The 18,394-nt window shown below is 36.5% G+C and overlaps 1 protein-coding gene across 3 annotated transcripts in view; it reads left to right on the top strand.

Moving 5' to 3' along the window:
* Positions 1–1,155: 1,155 nt before the first annotated feature.
* The window catches only part of LOC136037043 (run domain Beclin-1-interacting and cysteine-rich domain-containing protein-like), a 126,059-nt gene continuing 108,820 nt past the window's right edge, over positions 1,156–18,394 (top strand). For 2 of the 3 annotated variants that reach the window (XR_010619855.1, XM_065719461.1), the window contains exon 1: positions 1,174–1,334. Coding sequence is in view for 2 of the 3 variants with exons in the window: in XM_065719461.1 (XP_065575533.1) it covers positions 1,179–1,334 (156 nt within the window). In the remaining variant the exon portion in view is untranslated. Of the gene's footprint in view, positions 1,335–18,394 lie in introns of all 3 variants that reach the window. The other variant, XM_065719460.1, reaches the window with a different exon arrangement.

Here is an 18,394-nt window from a genome sequence, read left to right as displayed (position 1 = left end):
CAACAATGAATCAGAAAAGATTAAATAGATTAATTATGTCGATTGTCACTGAAAACGTAAGGAAATTAGATTTTGAAACAGACTTAGAAGAATTTATAGAACAAAACTTAGCAGCATATAAATTCATTTATTCGTTTTTGGAGATGCAAATTTGAAAAGGCATTTTCAACAGTTTCATAATATCTAGAGGATAAAACAGTTAACAAGAATTAAAACGAATCAACAAAGAACAAAGCAATATTCGATTAGAATTTTTACGAAATCGAAAACAAAGATTTCTGCAGTTAGAAGATAAGCGGTAGCGAGAATCACAAGCGATTATGGGGATCAGAAATTTTCAATAACGAAAGTAAAGAACAGAGAATTATAGAGTTTGCAGACACGCGAAAATGAATATCAGAGCGTATCAAAAATGACAATAAAGAGCAAAGAATTGGTTTGTTTGAAGACAAGTGACAATGAGAATCAGAATGAGTCAAAAATGAAAGTGAAGAGGAAAGATAGAATACGTCAAAAGAACAATGCCATCGCAATCTTTGACGCCAATAAACTGTGGAGCAAAGACCACTAGAAACCTACAGAGACGCCATAAGCTACGTGAGTATTAATTGAGTCTTTGGGACCCTTTATTTTCGTATGTATTCACTGTGGAGTCCTCCATTCTTCTGCAAGAAAAGTAGCCAACAAAAGTGATTTATTTGTGGATTACTGCCTGCTTGGTGGAATTATATCGCGATCTCTAAAGTTTTTATATGAATTGGTTTGGCCTGTTGCAGGACATATCTTGCTCTCTAAGGCGTTCCACAAACAATTAAGAAACTTGAACTTATGTTTTGCTTTAGCTTTATTCAACGTAAGCGATGATAAAACCATGAATAGCCGCAATGTTTTCAGATTGATTTGAATTCAAGCTAAAAATTTCATATGTAGAAGACCCCGTAAAAAAAAAATTCAGTCGAGCCCTGCACGTAATCAATCCGGCCCTCCACACCCAGTAAAAAAATCTGTTTTTATTTGGCCGACTCGGTCATGAAAAGTCATGACGGCAAGGTTCATGCTTTTTTCTATTTCTGTTTTTTTTTCGGTAAAATATACCGGCTGAATCGCTGAATCTCATAGCTTTTCGAAAAAACACTGGCAGCGCACACATTTAAGAGCAAAGCACTTTGAAATAAAAAATGAGGCGAGTCAAAAGTCACAATCGCTCATCTTCTTATGACTTTCATTCTACTTCGTCTCTAGGATTTGGTAGAAGACACAATGCCAAAAGTTCTAGTAGCCTTGATTTATCAGAACACATTAGAAAATCAGTTGGTGCTGGTTCTGTCATACAGGTAGGCAAAGCTAGCCCAGTTGACTTGCTAGGCTAGGCCTAATTAAATTAGAGTCAACTTTAGATTGACCCAAGCTACAATTTGAGGAAACTCGAAGTAAATTAAAGGTTTTTAGGTAAAATTCTAGTTAATTGGCTTTCAGGGATGGGTCTACAGGCTATAGTATGTCCCGGGAAGGTAGGCTATTTGGTAAAATTCCAGTTAATTGACTTCTTGCTATCTTGGAAGGGGTTTATGTTAGGAAAATGAAACTTTGAGGGATGGGTCTACAGGCTAAAGTATGTCCTGGGAAGGTATTTTAAAGTAGGCTACCCATCTTGGTAAAATTCTATTTAATTGACTTTTTGCTATTTCAGAAAGGGTTTAGGTTAGGAAAATGAAACTTTCAGGGATGAATCTACAGACTAAAGTATGTCCCCAGAAGATACTTTGAAGCAACTACCCCCACTCCTTCTCCCTCTAGAGTGCCCTGACCTTTAAAAATATGTATGATATAAAAGTGAAACATTACAAAATAGATCTTCTGCTTAATTGAAGTACAACAAAATTTTTTCAGCTTCATATTACTAAATCCTAATTTATAAGGCTTTAAAGATATGCAAATACATTTCCTAAACTTTGAAAAAAAAAACATTTTTATGGCTCAAAATTTTACTCAAATAACAGGATTTACACATTCAGAACTAAAGGCAGATAAAAAACAACTTGTAACTGAAAATTAAGGTAAAATGTTGTTTTGTCAAAATTTCAACAGGTATAGACCTGTCATGTAGGCAAATTTCAGGGCCCTCTAGAGGGAGATAGGGGTAAAATTCTAATTAATTGACTTCTTGCTATCTCAGAAAAGGTTTAGGTTAGGAAAATGAAACTTTCAGGGATGGGTCTACAGGCTAAAGTATGTCCCAGGAAGGTATTTTAAAGTACCCACCTCTACTCCTTCTCCCTCTAGAGGGCCCTGAAATTGGCCTACATGACAGGTTGAAATTTTAACAAAACAACATTTTACCTTAATTTTCAGTTACTAGTTGCTTTTTCTTGGCCTTTAGTTCTGAAAATACAATTCCTGTTATTTGAGCCATATCAATGTTTTTTTCAAAATTTAGGAAATGTATTTGCATATCTTTAAAACCTTATAAAATGGAATTGAGCAAAGTTATGAAGCTGAAAACAATTTTGTTGTACTTCAATTAAGCAGAAGATCTATTTTGCAAGGTTTCACTTTTATAACATACATATTGTCAAAGGTCAGGGGCCTCTAGAGGGAGAAGGAGTAGAGGTAGTTGCTTCAAAATACCTTCCCAGGACATACTTTAGTTTGTAGATTCATCCCTGAAAGTTTCATTTTCCTAACCTAAACCCTTTCTGAGATAGCAAGAAATCAATTAACTAGAATTTTACTGGTTTTTATGCTAGTTTACCAGCTGAAAAAGAACATACAATCTGATGTATTGTCTACACAAAGATACAAAATTCATAAATATTTGTAAAGTTATAGTTGAGGAGCTTCCTGTTATATTAGAAAATAGTTTGTTTGGTCAATGTTCCTATTACCTGAACAATTGTTTAGGGTCATGAAACTATTGTTAATAGATGCATTTTGACTTTTGGAACATCTGTTCTCTCTTTCAAAACTACTGCAAACTCACCATTATGGAGTTATTCCAGCCCAAATATCCTGTATTTACACATATAGAATTGCAATCATTTCTGTTTTTGTTGATTGGATACTTGAATCTGTAATAGTTTAGAAAAAAATTTTGGCTATATATTTGCACATCAGGGGGGTGGGGGTAAAGCATAACATATATTAAATACATAAACTAACCATTGCTGTACTTAATATATGCTATGCTCTACCCCCCCCCCCTAATGTGCAAATATATAATAACTCCATAATAGTGAGTTTGCTGTAGTTTTACAAGAGAGAAAAGATGTTCCAAAAGTCAAAATACATCTATTAACAATAGCTTCTTTAAGGGAATGAAACTGACAGGAATGAATCCAGGGCCTTAGGCTAAATAGGTAGCCTAAATTTTAACTTTGTCAAATAATTTAACTAAGAAGAAAGTGAGTAGGCTAAGCTATATCACTTGATGGATTTTTTGCTCTTTCCAAATATAATATTTGTTTATAGTGTAAGTTCCATTTTGAGCCCCAAAATATAACTTTTTACCTTGCCTATGGCCTAGGGTTTATACTATTTGATATAAGATTAAAAAAAGTTAAAAACCAATTAGCTGAGCCTAAATATAAAAATTAGCAGCAAAGATCTATAGTAAGGGCTCATGAGAAGGAAACATGTGTAGAAAGCTATTCATACTTTGCAATATGAAGAATTAGGCCTATTTTAGCTAACACATTTTGACTACAGCCCTCCCATATTTTATCCCCCCCCCCTCATTGGCAAATATATAGCCCAAATTATATATTGCCCATGTATTTTGCAAATATCTCTCTCTTGTTTGGACCCATGCACCTATAAATTGAATAATGGTAAATTTCTTGACAAGCTACTTTTTGCTATCTTGGAAAGGGATTAGGCTAGGAAAATGAAACTTTCAGGGATGGATTTAAAGATTAAAGCATGTCTTGGGAAGATATTTTGAAGTAACCACTCCTCCCTCTATAGGGCACTGACCTATGATGAATTTTCATATCTTTTTTGTTATTACCTTAAATCACAGCTTGGAGTGAAATAAGGACTTTTGATCCTGTTGAATCACTCCTTGTGATGACAGTTGCTTACGTGGTTGATTAGATTCTGGTGCATCCTAGTCAAATCTCCATGGTTTGTCACTCCACTCAGCATCCTGATGGCATTTGAATACATCTGTTGATTCAGCAGAAACAGTGTTCTTGAGATTGTTCCAGAGGTTCACAATCCAGTTCAAGAAGAAGCTGCATCTTGCTCCAGTCCTTGCGTGAAGTTTGCAGATTTGTTTTGGGTGTCCTTGTGTTATGTGGGAGGGTTCAATCTCCAGGAGCTCATTTTCTTGATTGGTAGAGAGGAATTTGTGTGCCTGGATTGTATCCCCACATTTCCGCCTGTAGACTAAAGAGGGGAGGTTGAGTTCCCTCAGCCATTCACTGTAGGGCTTGTTTTCCATACCGGCAATCAGCTTAGTGGCCCTTCATTGGATTTGCTCAAGCTCTACCTTGTCCTTTTTGAATTGAGGGGTGGCCAGGATGGTCCCCACCTCCAAACATGGTCTTACTGGTCCTTTGTAGAGCTTGGTGATTACATGTCTACTTTTGCTGGTAATGCTGTGTTTAATGATGCCTAGGGCTCTGCTAGCATTGGCTGAGATCTTCTGTGAGTGGGAGCTGAATTTCAACTGGGAGTTTACAATAACTCCAAAGTCTCTCTCCTCCTGAACATGCTCCAGTATGTGGTGACTCCCAGGGTTTTGGGTCATTAGGTGTTGTTGCTTGGGGTTGTTGTGTCCAAAGTGTATGACCTTGCATTTTTCAGCATTGAATTCTAGCAACCATCTTTTGACCCAGGAGCACATGTGGTTGAGATCAGTTTGGAGAGATTGGTGGGCAGAAGGGGTATTGGCAGGACCTATGAGTTTTGAATTATCTGCATAAAGAGTGGTTTTGTTACTAGTGATAAGGGCTAGCTCATTTATGCATATATTGAACAGGGTAGGGCCCAGGACACTGCCCTGGGGGACCCCGCTGGTGACTTTGACTTCATCAGAGAGTGTGTGACTGTTTGGTCCTGTGGTCACTTTCACTTGCTGCATTCTGTCCCTCAGAAGATCCTTGATCCAACTGATCACTTTTGGACTAAGAGCCAGGGTGCATAGCCTGTGAATGAGGTAGCAGTGACAAACTTTGTTGAAAGCTTTGGCTAGATTCAGCAGGATTATATCCACTGGTACTCCTTTTTCTAGTAGGTCAGTTACAAGACTGTAAGACTCAAGAAGGTTTGTATCCACTGATCTCTTAGAGCAAAAACCATGCTGGCTGCTGCTGATGAGTGAGTTAGCCTCAAGATGGTTAATGATGCATTTGTTGACGAAATAGCAGGGCTTAGTTCCTTCAGCAGTCGTGGACTCTCGAATAACTGTTTCCCCTGTTCTGTGTAAACTGATGGGATATTTCAAGTAAATGTTGTACTCCTGATAACCAACTTGGTTTTAAAAAAGGTATGCAAAAATGTAAAAAGAGCCGTTTTTACTCCCAAATGGCATGAAACTTATGTCCAGAAGTTCCTGGGCCAGGGGGACCTTGATATCAAAAATCTTACTGTCACCATCTGTAAGCTAAAAAAAAAAAAAAAAAAACAACAGTTGTGTGGTCTAGGCGGACTCTGTGGTTTGCACTTTACATATGGAAGTGACTATCTTTTGTGTCATCTTGAGCTTTTGTTTTATATTATTTTTAAAACTGATCTTGTACCTGATATTTTTTGTAACAGCATTGTTACTCCTGTGTTAAAAAAGGGAAAACCCCGGCAGATTGCATGTCTTACCGTCCTATAACTGTTTCACATGTTCTGTGTAAACTGATGGAAATGCTCATTATTGATAATATTTCAAGTAAATTTTGTACTCCTTATAACCAACTTGGTTTTAAAAAAGGTATACAAAAATGCAAAAAGCCGTTTTTATTTAGCTGTATCTTTAAACTGGTCTTGTGCCTGATATTTTTTGTAACAACATTGTTACCCCTGTGTTAAAAAGGGGCAAACCCCCGGCAGAATGCGTGTCTTACCATTGTATAACTGTTTCACCTGTTCTGTGTAAACTGATGGGAATTCTCGTCATTGATGATATTTTAAGTAAATGTTGTACTCCTGATAAACAACTCAGTTTTAAAAAAGGTATACAAAAATGCAAAAAGAGCCCTTTTTATTCCCAAATGGCTTGAAACTTATGTCCAGAAATTCCTGGGCCAGGGGGACCTTGATTTCAAAAATCCACCATCAAAAATCTTACTGTCACCATCTGTAAGCTAAAAAAAAACGATTGTGTGGTCTTGGCGGACTCTTTGGTTTGCACCTTACATATGGAAGTGACTATCTTTTGTGTCATCTTGAGCTTTTGTTTTAGATTATCTTTAAAACTGGTCTTGTACCTGATATTTTTAGTAATAGCATTGTTACTCCTGTGTTAAAAAAGGGGAAAACCCCAGCAGATTGCATGTCTCATCATCCAATAGCTGTTTCACTTGTTCTGTGTAAACTGATGGGAATGCTCATCATTGATGATATTTCAAGTAAATGTTGTACTCCTGATAACTAATTTGGTTTTAAAAAAGGTATTGGTTGCCAGTACATCCATTATATTTTAGCTAATTTGCTTATAGAAGCTTATGCATTAAATGAGTGCATTTTCCTGTCAGATCATGATATCTGTTGGGCATTTGACTCCAGAATACATGCTCAGCTATTACGTGCAGCGCATAACTGTGGTATGGATTGGTTGGTTATTTTACCTTTTCGTAATATGTATAGAAAGCTTTCTATCCGAGTTAACAAGCCTTCTAGGCATGTCAATTGAGTCTAGTAACCTTGCCATCGTGATATGTCCTTAGGTGTCTTTGTGTATTTATGCAGTACGTAAGTTTTTGTTTCTTTTTGTTTATTTATTTACTCTGTTTGTGGCCTTGTACCGTTTTTTGAATGGGCGATAAATTTATCTATCTATCTATCTTTATAAAAGCTGTTTTTTTTTTTATAGGTGGCATGAGTCTCCTGAAAATTGGTATAATTTTCTCGATTGACTTGAATTACGATTGACTTTTCTCGATTGGCTTTTTACTCGATTGACTTGAAACTTTTATAACTCTTTTTGTATATAATGTAGACATGCATTTACTTTAACACACTAACAGTTAAAGCAAAAAAAATATTAAAAGGTTATTTTAATGAACTGCTTGATCAAGATAGTCTACATCCAAGGTTGTCTACAAGATAGCATCTTAGGATGGCTTCAGCCCCATAAAAGATCAAGATTTTTGCAGATTTCCAATTTTCTACAATTGAAAGTCCCCTTCTCATCTGCTCTGAATTTTAGATTGAAATTATTGTACAAAAATTGCACAAAAATACAGCTTTGACAATTTGACTGAGCAAAAATCCACCTTAAATTTTAACTGCAATTCAACATTAATTCTCAACGCAAAAAAAATGCTAAAAGGAACTTCAAATATTCTCAAAATAACCATGCCTAAATCAATTAAAAAAATGTTTTCCAATACTGTAAAAAGTTTTTCAAAAAACTAAAATGAGGATAAATTACCAAGAGTGAATCAATGAAACATAAAAACACAAAGATTGCTACAAACAAGTCCTGAGCTGCTACACTCTTCAAACCTCTGAAGGCTAGAATGTAATTTGTACTCTATTCTTTGATTCTCTTTTCTTTTATTTCTTTCTATTCTAGGGTTCTTTGCTAGGTATCTCTTTTTGTTTTGATGAGTATCCACAAACTCTGCAGTTATAAAGTCTCTTACCATAGGCAGCACAATAAGCAAGTAAAGAGTGATGTTGGCCCGATTTATTATTTATTATTATTTTTTCTTAGACCAGGGCATTTCGTACCGAAAGGTATGTTGAAGAAACTTTAAATAGGGCTGATTCGATTGGAAATTAAAAGGGCTAGTGCCCTTTTTATAGTTGAAAGTGATTGGAGGGCAACTAACCCTCCTTTCATGTCTATCATTTCTCCAAACACATCAAATAAAAATCTTGAGATATCCATTTTGTTCATTGTAGTTATAAGGTCCGGAAATTATGTCTTTAAGGATAACATACCCCCTACAGCCCTCAGGGCAAGGGCACATAAGGTTTTTATAGAAAAGGTAGTCGTAGGAACTTTAGAGGGGGCTCATTGGATTGGTAATCATAATTTTTAGTGCCCTTTTTAAGATTTAAAGTGATCGTAGGTGGATGACCCCCCCCCCCTCCATGCACCTTGTATTTTCCTGAAATGTATCTGATAGAAGTTTTATAATGGCCATTTTTTGTTGTAGAAACTTCGAAAAAGGCTCATTTGATTGGAAATTATAAGGGTTAGTGCTCTTTTAATAGTCGAAAGTGATTGGAGGGCAACTACCCCCCTCCCATGTCCACCATTTCCCAAAACACATCCAATCAAAACTTTGAGATATCCGTTTTGTTTAATGTAGTTGAGAAGTCTGGAAATTTTGTCTTTGAGGATGACACCCCCCCCCCCTACTCCCACAGCCCTCAGGACAAGGGATGTCAGAAGTTCTAGTGCCCTTTCTACGCTTCTAGTGCCCTTTATATTAGTCAAAAGTGATATAAGGGCAACAGACCCTATCCCCCCACGCCTATAAGCTCCTAAAACGCGTCTAAATCACAATTTTGAGATAAATATTTTGTGCAGCATAGTTGACAAGTCAGGAAATTATGTCTTTGTGAATGACAGCGTCCTCCCTCCCCCCTACAACCCTTATTGCATGGGTTGTAAGTTATGCCCCAAGGGGATATAGGGTTTTTATGGAAAGGGCGGTTGTAAAAACTCGAGAATGGGCTCATTTGACAGGACATCAGATGTTCTAGTGCCCTTTTTATGAGTCAAAGTTATCATAGGGCATCCACCCCCCCCACCTACGTCGTATTTTCAGCAAATGCATTCAATAGAAATTCTGATATTGATGATGAACCATTTGTTCAAAAATAGTCCAAAGATCATATAACAAGCCCTTTGGGATTGACGGAATCTCCTAGGAGCAAGGGTTATAAGTTATGTCTCTGGGCATATAAATTTTTTATGAAAGGGTTGTTTGAACTTATGAAGAGGTTCATTTGATTAGAAATGTATAGTTCTAGTTTCCTTTAAGATTGAAACATAATGGAGGAAAACTAGCCCCCCTCCTCCCTGATATCTTCTTTTTCTGAAACGTATTCAATTGAAACTGTCAGATAGCCATTCTATTACCAATTGTCCAAATAGCATATAACAATGTCTTTAGGGTGGACACAATCCCCCAGAGTCCCTGGGCAAGGATTATGCCCTGGGGCGTATAAGGTTTTTATGGAAGAGTTGGTTGTATAAGCTTTGGATTGGATGGACCTCATTTGCTTGTAATTCGGATGTTTTAGTGCCCTTTTTAAGAGTCAAAAATGAATTTAGGGCAATCAGCCCCCTCCCTATATCATATCATTAAATAATCCTATGCTTTTTAAGAGTCAAAAATGAATTCAGGGCAATCAGCCCCCTCCCTATATCATATCATTAAATAATCCTAAGCATATCATTCCTCAAAACATATGCCATCAAAATTTTAAGAGATTAATTTTTTTAAACCTTGTTGAATGGTCTAGTAATTGTGTCTTTGGGGATGTCAACCTCCCCACAGTCCTCAGGACAAGGGCTGTAAGCCCTTGTAGGTAATTCATTTGGTATTCATTCATTGTTTACAAATACTATATGTTATTGAGAAAGGTATGCATATTTGAACTTTTCTTTCCAAGTAGACGAAGGGCATTCAGGGCGAGCCTTTCAGAGAATGTTGAGGGGAGTGCTGTATAGGATTGTCAAAAGTGTGTAACACAGGAACAAGTGTGAGTAATAATTTGGGAAATTAATGAAATGATAAGGGACATGATCACCTGCTACCAATATTATTACAACTACTACCACTACTACTACCAGATTACTCCATCTACAGTACTGAGGGGAAATTCGAACTAAATCAAAAGTCGCTTTGTGCATGCAAATTGTCAAAATAGCATATCTCAAGAATTGATTTGAGTATTTAGTTGGAACTTTCAAAGAAGGCTTACAGGGGAAGGATATAAATATAAATATTAATCGTCTCACCAAAATGCAATATGTGCACAATACTGCTAATACTGCTGTTACTACTGCATTTACTACTACTACTACGACAGCATATCAAAAGGACATACCAGCGATGTCACAGCGATGGATAATTGTATTAAGCTGAAACTTCCAAGACTGAATGAAGGGGGTTAAACTGAAGTACACCACGTCATCTGCATGCAGGTTTTCAAAAGGGTGTAACAGCAATATTTTAGGAACAGTTTAATGGGTGAAGTTGAAAATAACAGGGCTGTTGTGAGGGATGTTGAACTAACCAAAAGAAAATATTTGCATCCTTATGCTACATGCTTCTACTCATACTGCTACTACTGTTACTATTATAACTACTACTGCCACTAAAGCTTAGGGTACTTCTGTTAACTCTATTGCTATTAAAATTAAGGATATTAGGACAAAACATGTGGGATATATAGAAACTGTATGTTACTAATTCGAAACACACTATGCCCACACAGATTGTCAAGCAAACGCATCAGAAATCCTTCAAACATGGTTTCTGGTATTCAGCCGAAAATTTCAGTGTGTGTTAAGGTAAATGTTGAAGAAATCAAAGTCGCTATGCACATACTGCTACTAACGCTGTTGTAACTATTGCTACTGCGTATGTAAGGGCATTAAGGTGAAGCTTTTAGGGAATATTTAGGCAGATGTTGAAATAAATCAAATCAAACTATGAGCATGTGGAGTTTCAAAAAGGTGACGAAGCAATATCTGAAGAACAACTTATATTATTGAGTTAGACATTTAAGGGTAAGTTACGGGAGATTTTGAACTAGCCAGAAGGCATTATGTGTATACTCTTAATGCTACCAATACACTTATTTTAACTAATGATGCTAAGGTATTAAGGTGAAACTTTTTAGGAAAGTTTAGGAGGAGTTTCATTTAAACGAAAAGTTGTAAGCATGCAGGTTTTCAAAAGAGCATATAAGCAATATCAGACGTAGTACCACTCTATAATTTTCTAGAAATATAATTGAAGCTTGTAAATGAGCTAATTCGATCCAAAATTAAAAGATCTAGTGTCCTATTCTAAACGCAATCAGTCAAAATTTTGACACAGCCATTTTGTTCAGCATATTGGAACGGTCCTGCAACTATGTCTTTAGGGATATTGGGCATATCAACCCCCCAAAATTATACAAATGACCTATTATGCTTTAAAACTAGACGTTGCTTTAAACATTTAGACATTGTGTTGCCAATAAGTTGCCAACCAGTGTGGTTGCCAATAAGACACCTCAGCAATATATTGAGAACAACTGGGGGTATTAAGTTAAATCTTTTGGGGCTACTACTATTACTACTTCGGCTCTTACAATTTAAATAAATAGAGTGTAAGTGTATCCAGGTTGTCACAGAGCATAGATATAATCTTTTGGGAAGATATTAAGTTTTATTTGTATTAAAAATTGTAGAAAAAGCTTCTGCAAAATACAAATATCAACCCAAACTATTGATTCTTATAGAAGATATAAATATTACTTTTAACCATGGAAAACACTATGTCAATAAAACGAACATAAATTAATTTAAAAAATTTTTCCCAAAAAACAAGTTTTTCAAAGAAAAGAGCTGTATTTAATAAAAAATGAGCAGAAATATTTAATTCAAATAATCTCCGAGGTGTAAAACTTCCATAAAGTACTATCAATAAATAAATGAAACTCAAAACGAACAGGAATTACAATAAATAGCTGAGTCACGCTCAAAACGAGTAGAAATTAACATAATTAGGGCTGATAACCCCCATGTCTTCTCAAGATCATAACATAATTTGCGCTTTACTGAAAACAAAATAAAATTTAAATGTTTTCACTTTTTTCTTACTTTCATAACTAAAAAATTATCAAAACTTTAAGGAATAAATATCAGTATCAAACAGTTCGTGGTTACGAACTGTAGTAAAGAGTGACCCGGCTCAATAGTAAACGAAACTCTAAAAACGGAATTTTGATGCTAATAGATACATCAAAAGAATCGGATTTTTATGCTGATTTTAAATATATAAGTTTCATCAAATTTAGTCGTACTACCCAAAAGTTATGAGCCTGAGAAAATTTGCCTTGTTTTGGAAAATAGAGGGAAACGCCCCCTAAAAGTCATACGATCTTAACGAAAATCACACCATCAGATTCAGCGTATCAGAGAACCCTGCTATATAAGTTGCAAGCCTTTATCTGCAAAAATGTGGAACTTAGTATTTTTTGCCAGAAGACCAATCACGGGGTCTTTATTTATTTGTTTGTTTGTTTGTTTTTTTCTCTCCAGGGGTGATCTTATCGACCATGTGGTCCTAAAATGTCGCAAGAGGGCTCATTCTAATGGAAATTAAAAGTTCTAGTGCCCTTTTTAAGTGACCAAAAAATTGGAGGGCAACTAGGCCCCTTCCCTCGCTCATTTTTTCCCAAAGTTAACGTATCAAAATTTTAAGATAGCCATTTTGTTCAGCATAGTCGAAAAACCCAGTAACTATGTATTTGGGGCTGACTTACTCCCCCACAGTCCCCGGGGGAGGGGCTGCAAGTTTCAAACTTTGACCAGTGTTTACACACAGTAATGGTTATTTGGAAGTGTACAGACCTTTTTTGGGGGATTTTTTGGGTGGGGGGGGGGTTGAAGGGAGGGGGCTAGGCGAGAGGATCTTCCCTTGGAGGAATTTGTCATGGGAGAAGAGAAATTCCATGAAAGGGGCGCAGGATTTTCTAGCATTATTAAAAAAAAACAATGAAAAAAAAAATTATGAAAAAGTTTTTTCCACTGAAAGTAAGGACCAGCATTAAAAGTTAAAACAACCAGAGATTGTTACGCATATGGGGGGTTCATCTCTTTCTAAATACCTCGCTCTTTACGCTAAAGTATTTTTAGTAATTTCAACTATTTATTCTACAGCCTTTGTGATTCAGGTGTCAATCTTAAAGAATTGGGACAAAATTAAAGATTTAATGTAAAGAGCGAGGTATTAACGAGGGGGCAAAACCCCATCATATGCATAATTAAAATATACGAATATAGAAGTTCGTTACGTAAGTTAATTTGTAAGTTACAATTATTTTTTACTAATAAAAACGTTCGTTAAAAATTAAAAATTCTAGTTGCCTTTTTAAGTAACAGAAAAATTGGAGGGCAACTAGGCCTTCTCTCCCACCCGTTTTCTCAGAGTCGTCTGATCAAAACCAAGAGAAAGCCATTTGGCAAACACAAATTTATACGCAAATTTTGTTTTAATTATTCATTTGCGGAGAGCCAAAATCAAACATGCATTAATTCAAAAACGTTCAGAAATTAAAAAAAACAAAAAAAAGTTTTTTTTAACTGAAATTAAGGAGCGACATTAAAATTTGAACCAACAGAAATTACTCCGTGTACGAAAGGGGCTGTTCCTTCCTCAACGTCCCGCTCTTTACGCTAAAGTTATTTACTGTTATATAAAGTAGAATTGAGAGAAAGAGTCAAACTTTAGCGTAAAGAGCGGGGCGTTGAGGAAGGTACAGCCCCTTTCGTACACGAAGTAATTTCTGTTCATTTTAAGTTTTAATGTCGCTCCTTACTTTCAGTTAAAAAAACTTTTTTTTGTATTTAATATGTCAATTAAACTGATAGTCCACGGTTATTTGTTTTTATGGCACTTGGTATAAACCAAGTGACATATAGCAATTGCAAATTCTGTCGGTCCCGGTTTTGCTACTTTAGGCACTTCCAGGTAAGCTAGGACGATGAAATTTGGCAGGCTTAAAAGAGACCGGACCAAATTAAAATAGAAATAGTCGTTTTCCCGATTTGACCATCTGGGGGGGGATGGGGGGCCCTTTAATTCGGAAAAAATAGAAAAATTGACGTATTTTTAACTTACGAACGGTTAATCAGATCTTAATGAAATTTGATGTTTGGAAGGATATCGTGTCTCAGAGCTGTTATTTTAAATCCCGACCGGATCTGGTGACATTGGGGGGGGGGGGGAGTTGGGAGGGGGAAACCGAAAATCTTGGAAAACACTTAGCGTGGAGGGATCGGGATGAAACTTGGTGCAAAAAATAAGCAGAAGTCCTAGATACATGATTGACATAACCAGAACGGAACCGCTCTCTTTGGGGTAGTTGGGGGGTTAATTCTGAAAAATTAGAAAAAATGAGGTATTTATAACTTACGAACGGGTGATCGGATCTCAATGAAATTTGATATTTAGAAGGATAACGTGTCTCAAAGCTCTTCTTTTAAATCCCGACCGGATCTGGTGACAATGGGGGGAGTTTGGGGGGACCTAAAATCATGGAAAACGCTTAGATTGGAGGGATCGGGATGAAACTTGGTGGAAAAAATAAGCGGAAGTCTTAGATATGTGATTTACATAATTGGAATGGATCAGCTCTATTGGGGAGGGGGGGGGGGGTAATTCTGAAAAATTAGAAAAAATGACGTATTTTTAACTTACGAAGGAGTGATCGGATCTTCGTGAAACTTTATATTTAGAAGGACCTCGTAACTCAGATCTCTTATTTTAAATCTCAACAGGATCCAGCGTCATTGGGGGGGGGGCAGATGGGGGGGGCGGAAATCTTAGAAAATACTTAAAGCGGAGAGATCGGGATGAAACTGGATGGGAAGAATAAAAACCTGTCTAAGATACGTGACTGACATCACCGGACCAGATCTGCTCTATCTAGTGGAGTTGGGGGGGGGGGGGATTTTGAAAATTGAGGTATTTGTAACTTACGAAAGGGTGACCAGATCTTAATGAAATTTGATATTTAGAAGGACCTTGTACTTTAAAGCTCTAATTTTAAATGCCGACCAGATCCTGTGACATTGGGGGGAGTTGGAGGAGGAAACCGGAATTCTTGGAAAACGGGAAAATTGGGGTATTTTATCTTACGAATAGGTGATCTGATCTTAATGGAACTTGATATATAGAAGGATCTTATGTCTCAGATCGGCACGAATTGGATCAGGGGACATAGGGGGTTGGAGGAGGGAAACAGAAATCTTGGAAAACGTTGAGAGTGGAGAGATCGGGATGAAACTTGGTGGGAAGAATAAGCACAAGTTCTAGATACGTGATTGTTACAATTGGAACGGATCCGTTCTCTCTGGAGGAGCTGGGGGGTGTTAATTTGGAAAAATTAGAAAAATTGAGGTATATTTAACTTAATGACGGGTGACCGGATCTTAATGAAATTTGATATTCAGAAGGAATTCATGTCTCAGAGCTCTTATTTAAAATCCTGAACAGATCAGTTGACAATGGGGGGAGTTTGAGGGGGAAATCAGAAATCTTGGAAAACGCTTGGAGTGGAGGAATCGGGATGAAGCTTGGTGGATAGAATAAACAAATGTCCTTGATACGTGATTGACAGAATCGTACTGGATTCGCTCTCTTTGGGAGAGTTGGGGCGAGGGGTTCAGTGATTTGGCGAGTTTGGTGCTTCTAGACATGCTAGGACGATGAAAATTGGTAGGCGTGTCAGGGAGCTGCACAAATTGGCTTGATAAAGTCGTTTTCCCAGATTCGACGATCTGGGGGGCTAAAGGGAGAGGAAAAATTAGAAAAAATGAGGTATTTATAACTTACGAGTGGGTGATCGGATCTTAATGAATTTTGATATTTAGAAGGACATCGTGACTCATAGCTCTTATTTTAAATTCTGACCGGTAATAAGCCTATGATTTTCCTTTTAAATCAATCTATTGATTTTTAGAATTTTGTTAGAGCTCATGCCATATGAGCTCGTGGCTCTTAGCTCTTCTTGCCTCGTCACAAGTGCCATATGAGCTCTTAGCTCTTGTTTAATATGGATTTCTTTTGTTACAATCAAATGAAGATTAATTTGCTTGTGCTTACTTTTAGTATTCTGTTTCCTTAACCCTAGTTTATTAATTTGTTTGTTTTTTTTTGACCTACACAAAACTGCTTCGGGGGGTTAAAATTTATCTTGTGCTGTTTAATTTGTTCTGTATTCGTTTAGTAGAATAAATTAATTGATTCAATAAGTCTATGTTTAGGCAAGGTGGCAAAAGAGAAGGGCTTTATCGATATTTATAAAGATGGTTCACATCCGCAAACAGCCTACATGGCGAAAGGTGGTGGTTAGTTTAGATTTTTTTTTTTCTAAATGGATATGATCTAAACACTTCTGCCGTTTTTGACAACCTTTTCCTATTGAAGTTCTTGGGTATTTGTTAATTTCCTATGAGCATCTTAGAAAGATGTCTCATGTGTCGGTGTGGATTTGAAAAGAATATGGCTGTGCTCCTGAAGCCAATTATCATTAATTATAATTCATTATTTTTCATTACCTTCATCCTAAAATTGCTCATAATTATTCTTTCTACTTTTTTTATGGTCAAAATAAGCAAAAGGTGGTAATAGTTTAGTACAAAGAATTGACCGAATTTCCGTTGTTAATCTGGGGCTTTAGAATGTAAATCTATATATATATAAATAAGTTGTCTGTGGGTTTATCGAGTGACGTTATGTCATCATGTCGTCATGAAGTTAGTTGTCGTCATGTCTGTTATGACGATGACGTCATTAAAGGTATTTAAGAAAATCGTTCAAAGACAAATTTTTAATTGTAAGAAGATCGTGGACGGAAAAATGTTTAATTGTAAAATGACTGAAGAACCTACAATGGCAACAGCCGAGGAAGCTGCTCAAAGAGTATGCCAAAAAACTTGCGGCTGATAGAGAAAGTAAGAAAAGAAAGCGTGCCGAGGAATCACAAGAACAGCAAGAAAACAGGCTTGCGGCTGATAGAGAAAGTAAGAACATAAAGCGTACCGAGGAATTACAATATATATGTATATATATATATATATATATATATATATATATATATATATATATATATATATATATATATATATATATATATATATATATATATATATATATATATATATATATATATATATACTAGCTGTTGGGGTGGCGCTTCGCGCCACCCCAACACCTAGTTGGTGGGGCGCTTCGCGCCCCCAAGCCCCCCCGCGCGCGTAAGTCGTTACGCGCCATATTAGTTACGCGCCATATTAGTTACGCGCCATATTAGTTACGCGCCATTGTAGTTGTGTCCCTGTGTCCCACCTGTGAATATAGATAGATTTATATATGTGTTTCAAACTACGTAAAAATTGCGAATATACAACATTCTTGGCTTTCCCATTGTCTGTCCATATACAAAGCCGTATGTACTAATAATGACGTCATATGCAAACGCTCTTTTTACAAACAAACAAACATGCATACACACAACTCGTTTTTATATAGATAGATAGATAGATAGATACAATACAAATTAACTACGTAAAACTTGTGAATATACAACAGTCTTCGCTGTCCCATTGTCTGTGCGTATAAATAGATTGTCAGGTTTACCGACCCTCAAAGATGCAACATACAATTGTACATTGGTAAAGCAATCTGTATTAAGATCTATACCGCATTTTTCTAGTGATTGCCCTTGAGCTTTGTTGATGGTGGTTGCAAATGCTAATCGAATTGGGAATTGCAATCTTTTAAATTGAAAAAGCAGATCCGTTGGAATCATGGGAATGCGAGGAATAAGAACAGCCTCACCCTCATAACGCCCTGTCAAGATTGTGGCATCTATTAGGTTTTCCATTGTTTTTTTTTTACGGCAAGTCGTCATTTATAACTGCATCTCGCAAATGAATGTATTGTTCAGAGCGGAGCTTGGTCTGATTCAGGCGGATATATAGCAAACGTTCTGATTCAATTTTAGCATACATATCCACGACAAATTGGTGAAACAATTCACGGCATTTTAAAATATAATTTTCTTCATCCTGCCGAATCATTAGTCTATAGGAATAATAATGCATTGCACTGCATTTCTTATTCATTTCTTTGTTAGTGGCTGGATTCATCAATTTAATATTCAAGTGATAGCCGTCGGCTCCATCCCAAAAAATGATAGGATATTGTAGGGCATCGTAGCATCGATGAGTTTCAGCAATTCTTAACAACTGAGCGTTTCACTTATGTAGAATAATATCTCGAGGTAAAAACTGATCACCGACCATAACGATTGCCACTTCGTCGATAGTCGGAGCATTGTATCTACGCACATGTTGGCCAGGAGGCGTTTTGTCAGCGGAAATAACAATTTTATGAGTATCAGTAGGCATCAAATCGATGGCTGTTTTGAACAGACGCACTAAATTATTATTTTCGTGGAAAAGATGTTGCAATTGGGAAACGATTGTCCTTTCAAC

Source organism: Artemia franciscana, chromosome 16 (genome assembly GCF_032884065.1).
Source record: "Artemia franciscana chromosome 16, ASM3288406v1, whole genome shotgun sequence".
Lineage (NCBI taxonomy): Eukaryota > Metazoa > Arthropoda > Branchiopoda > Anostraca > Artemiidae > Artemia > Artemia franciscana.
The sequence above is the reverse complement of the archived record's forward strand: the minus strand, read 5'-3'. Positions and strand labels throughout refer to the sequence as shown.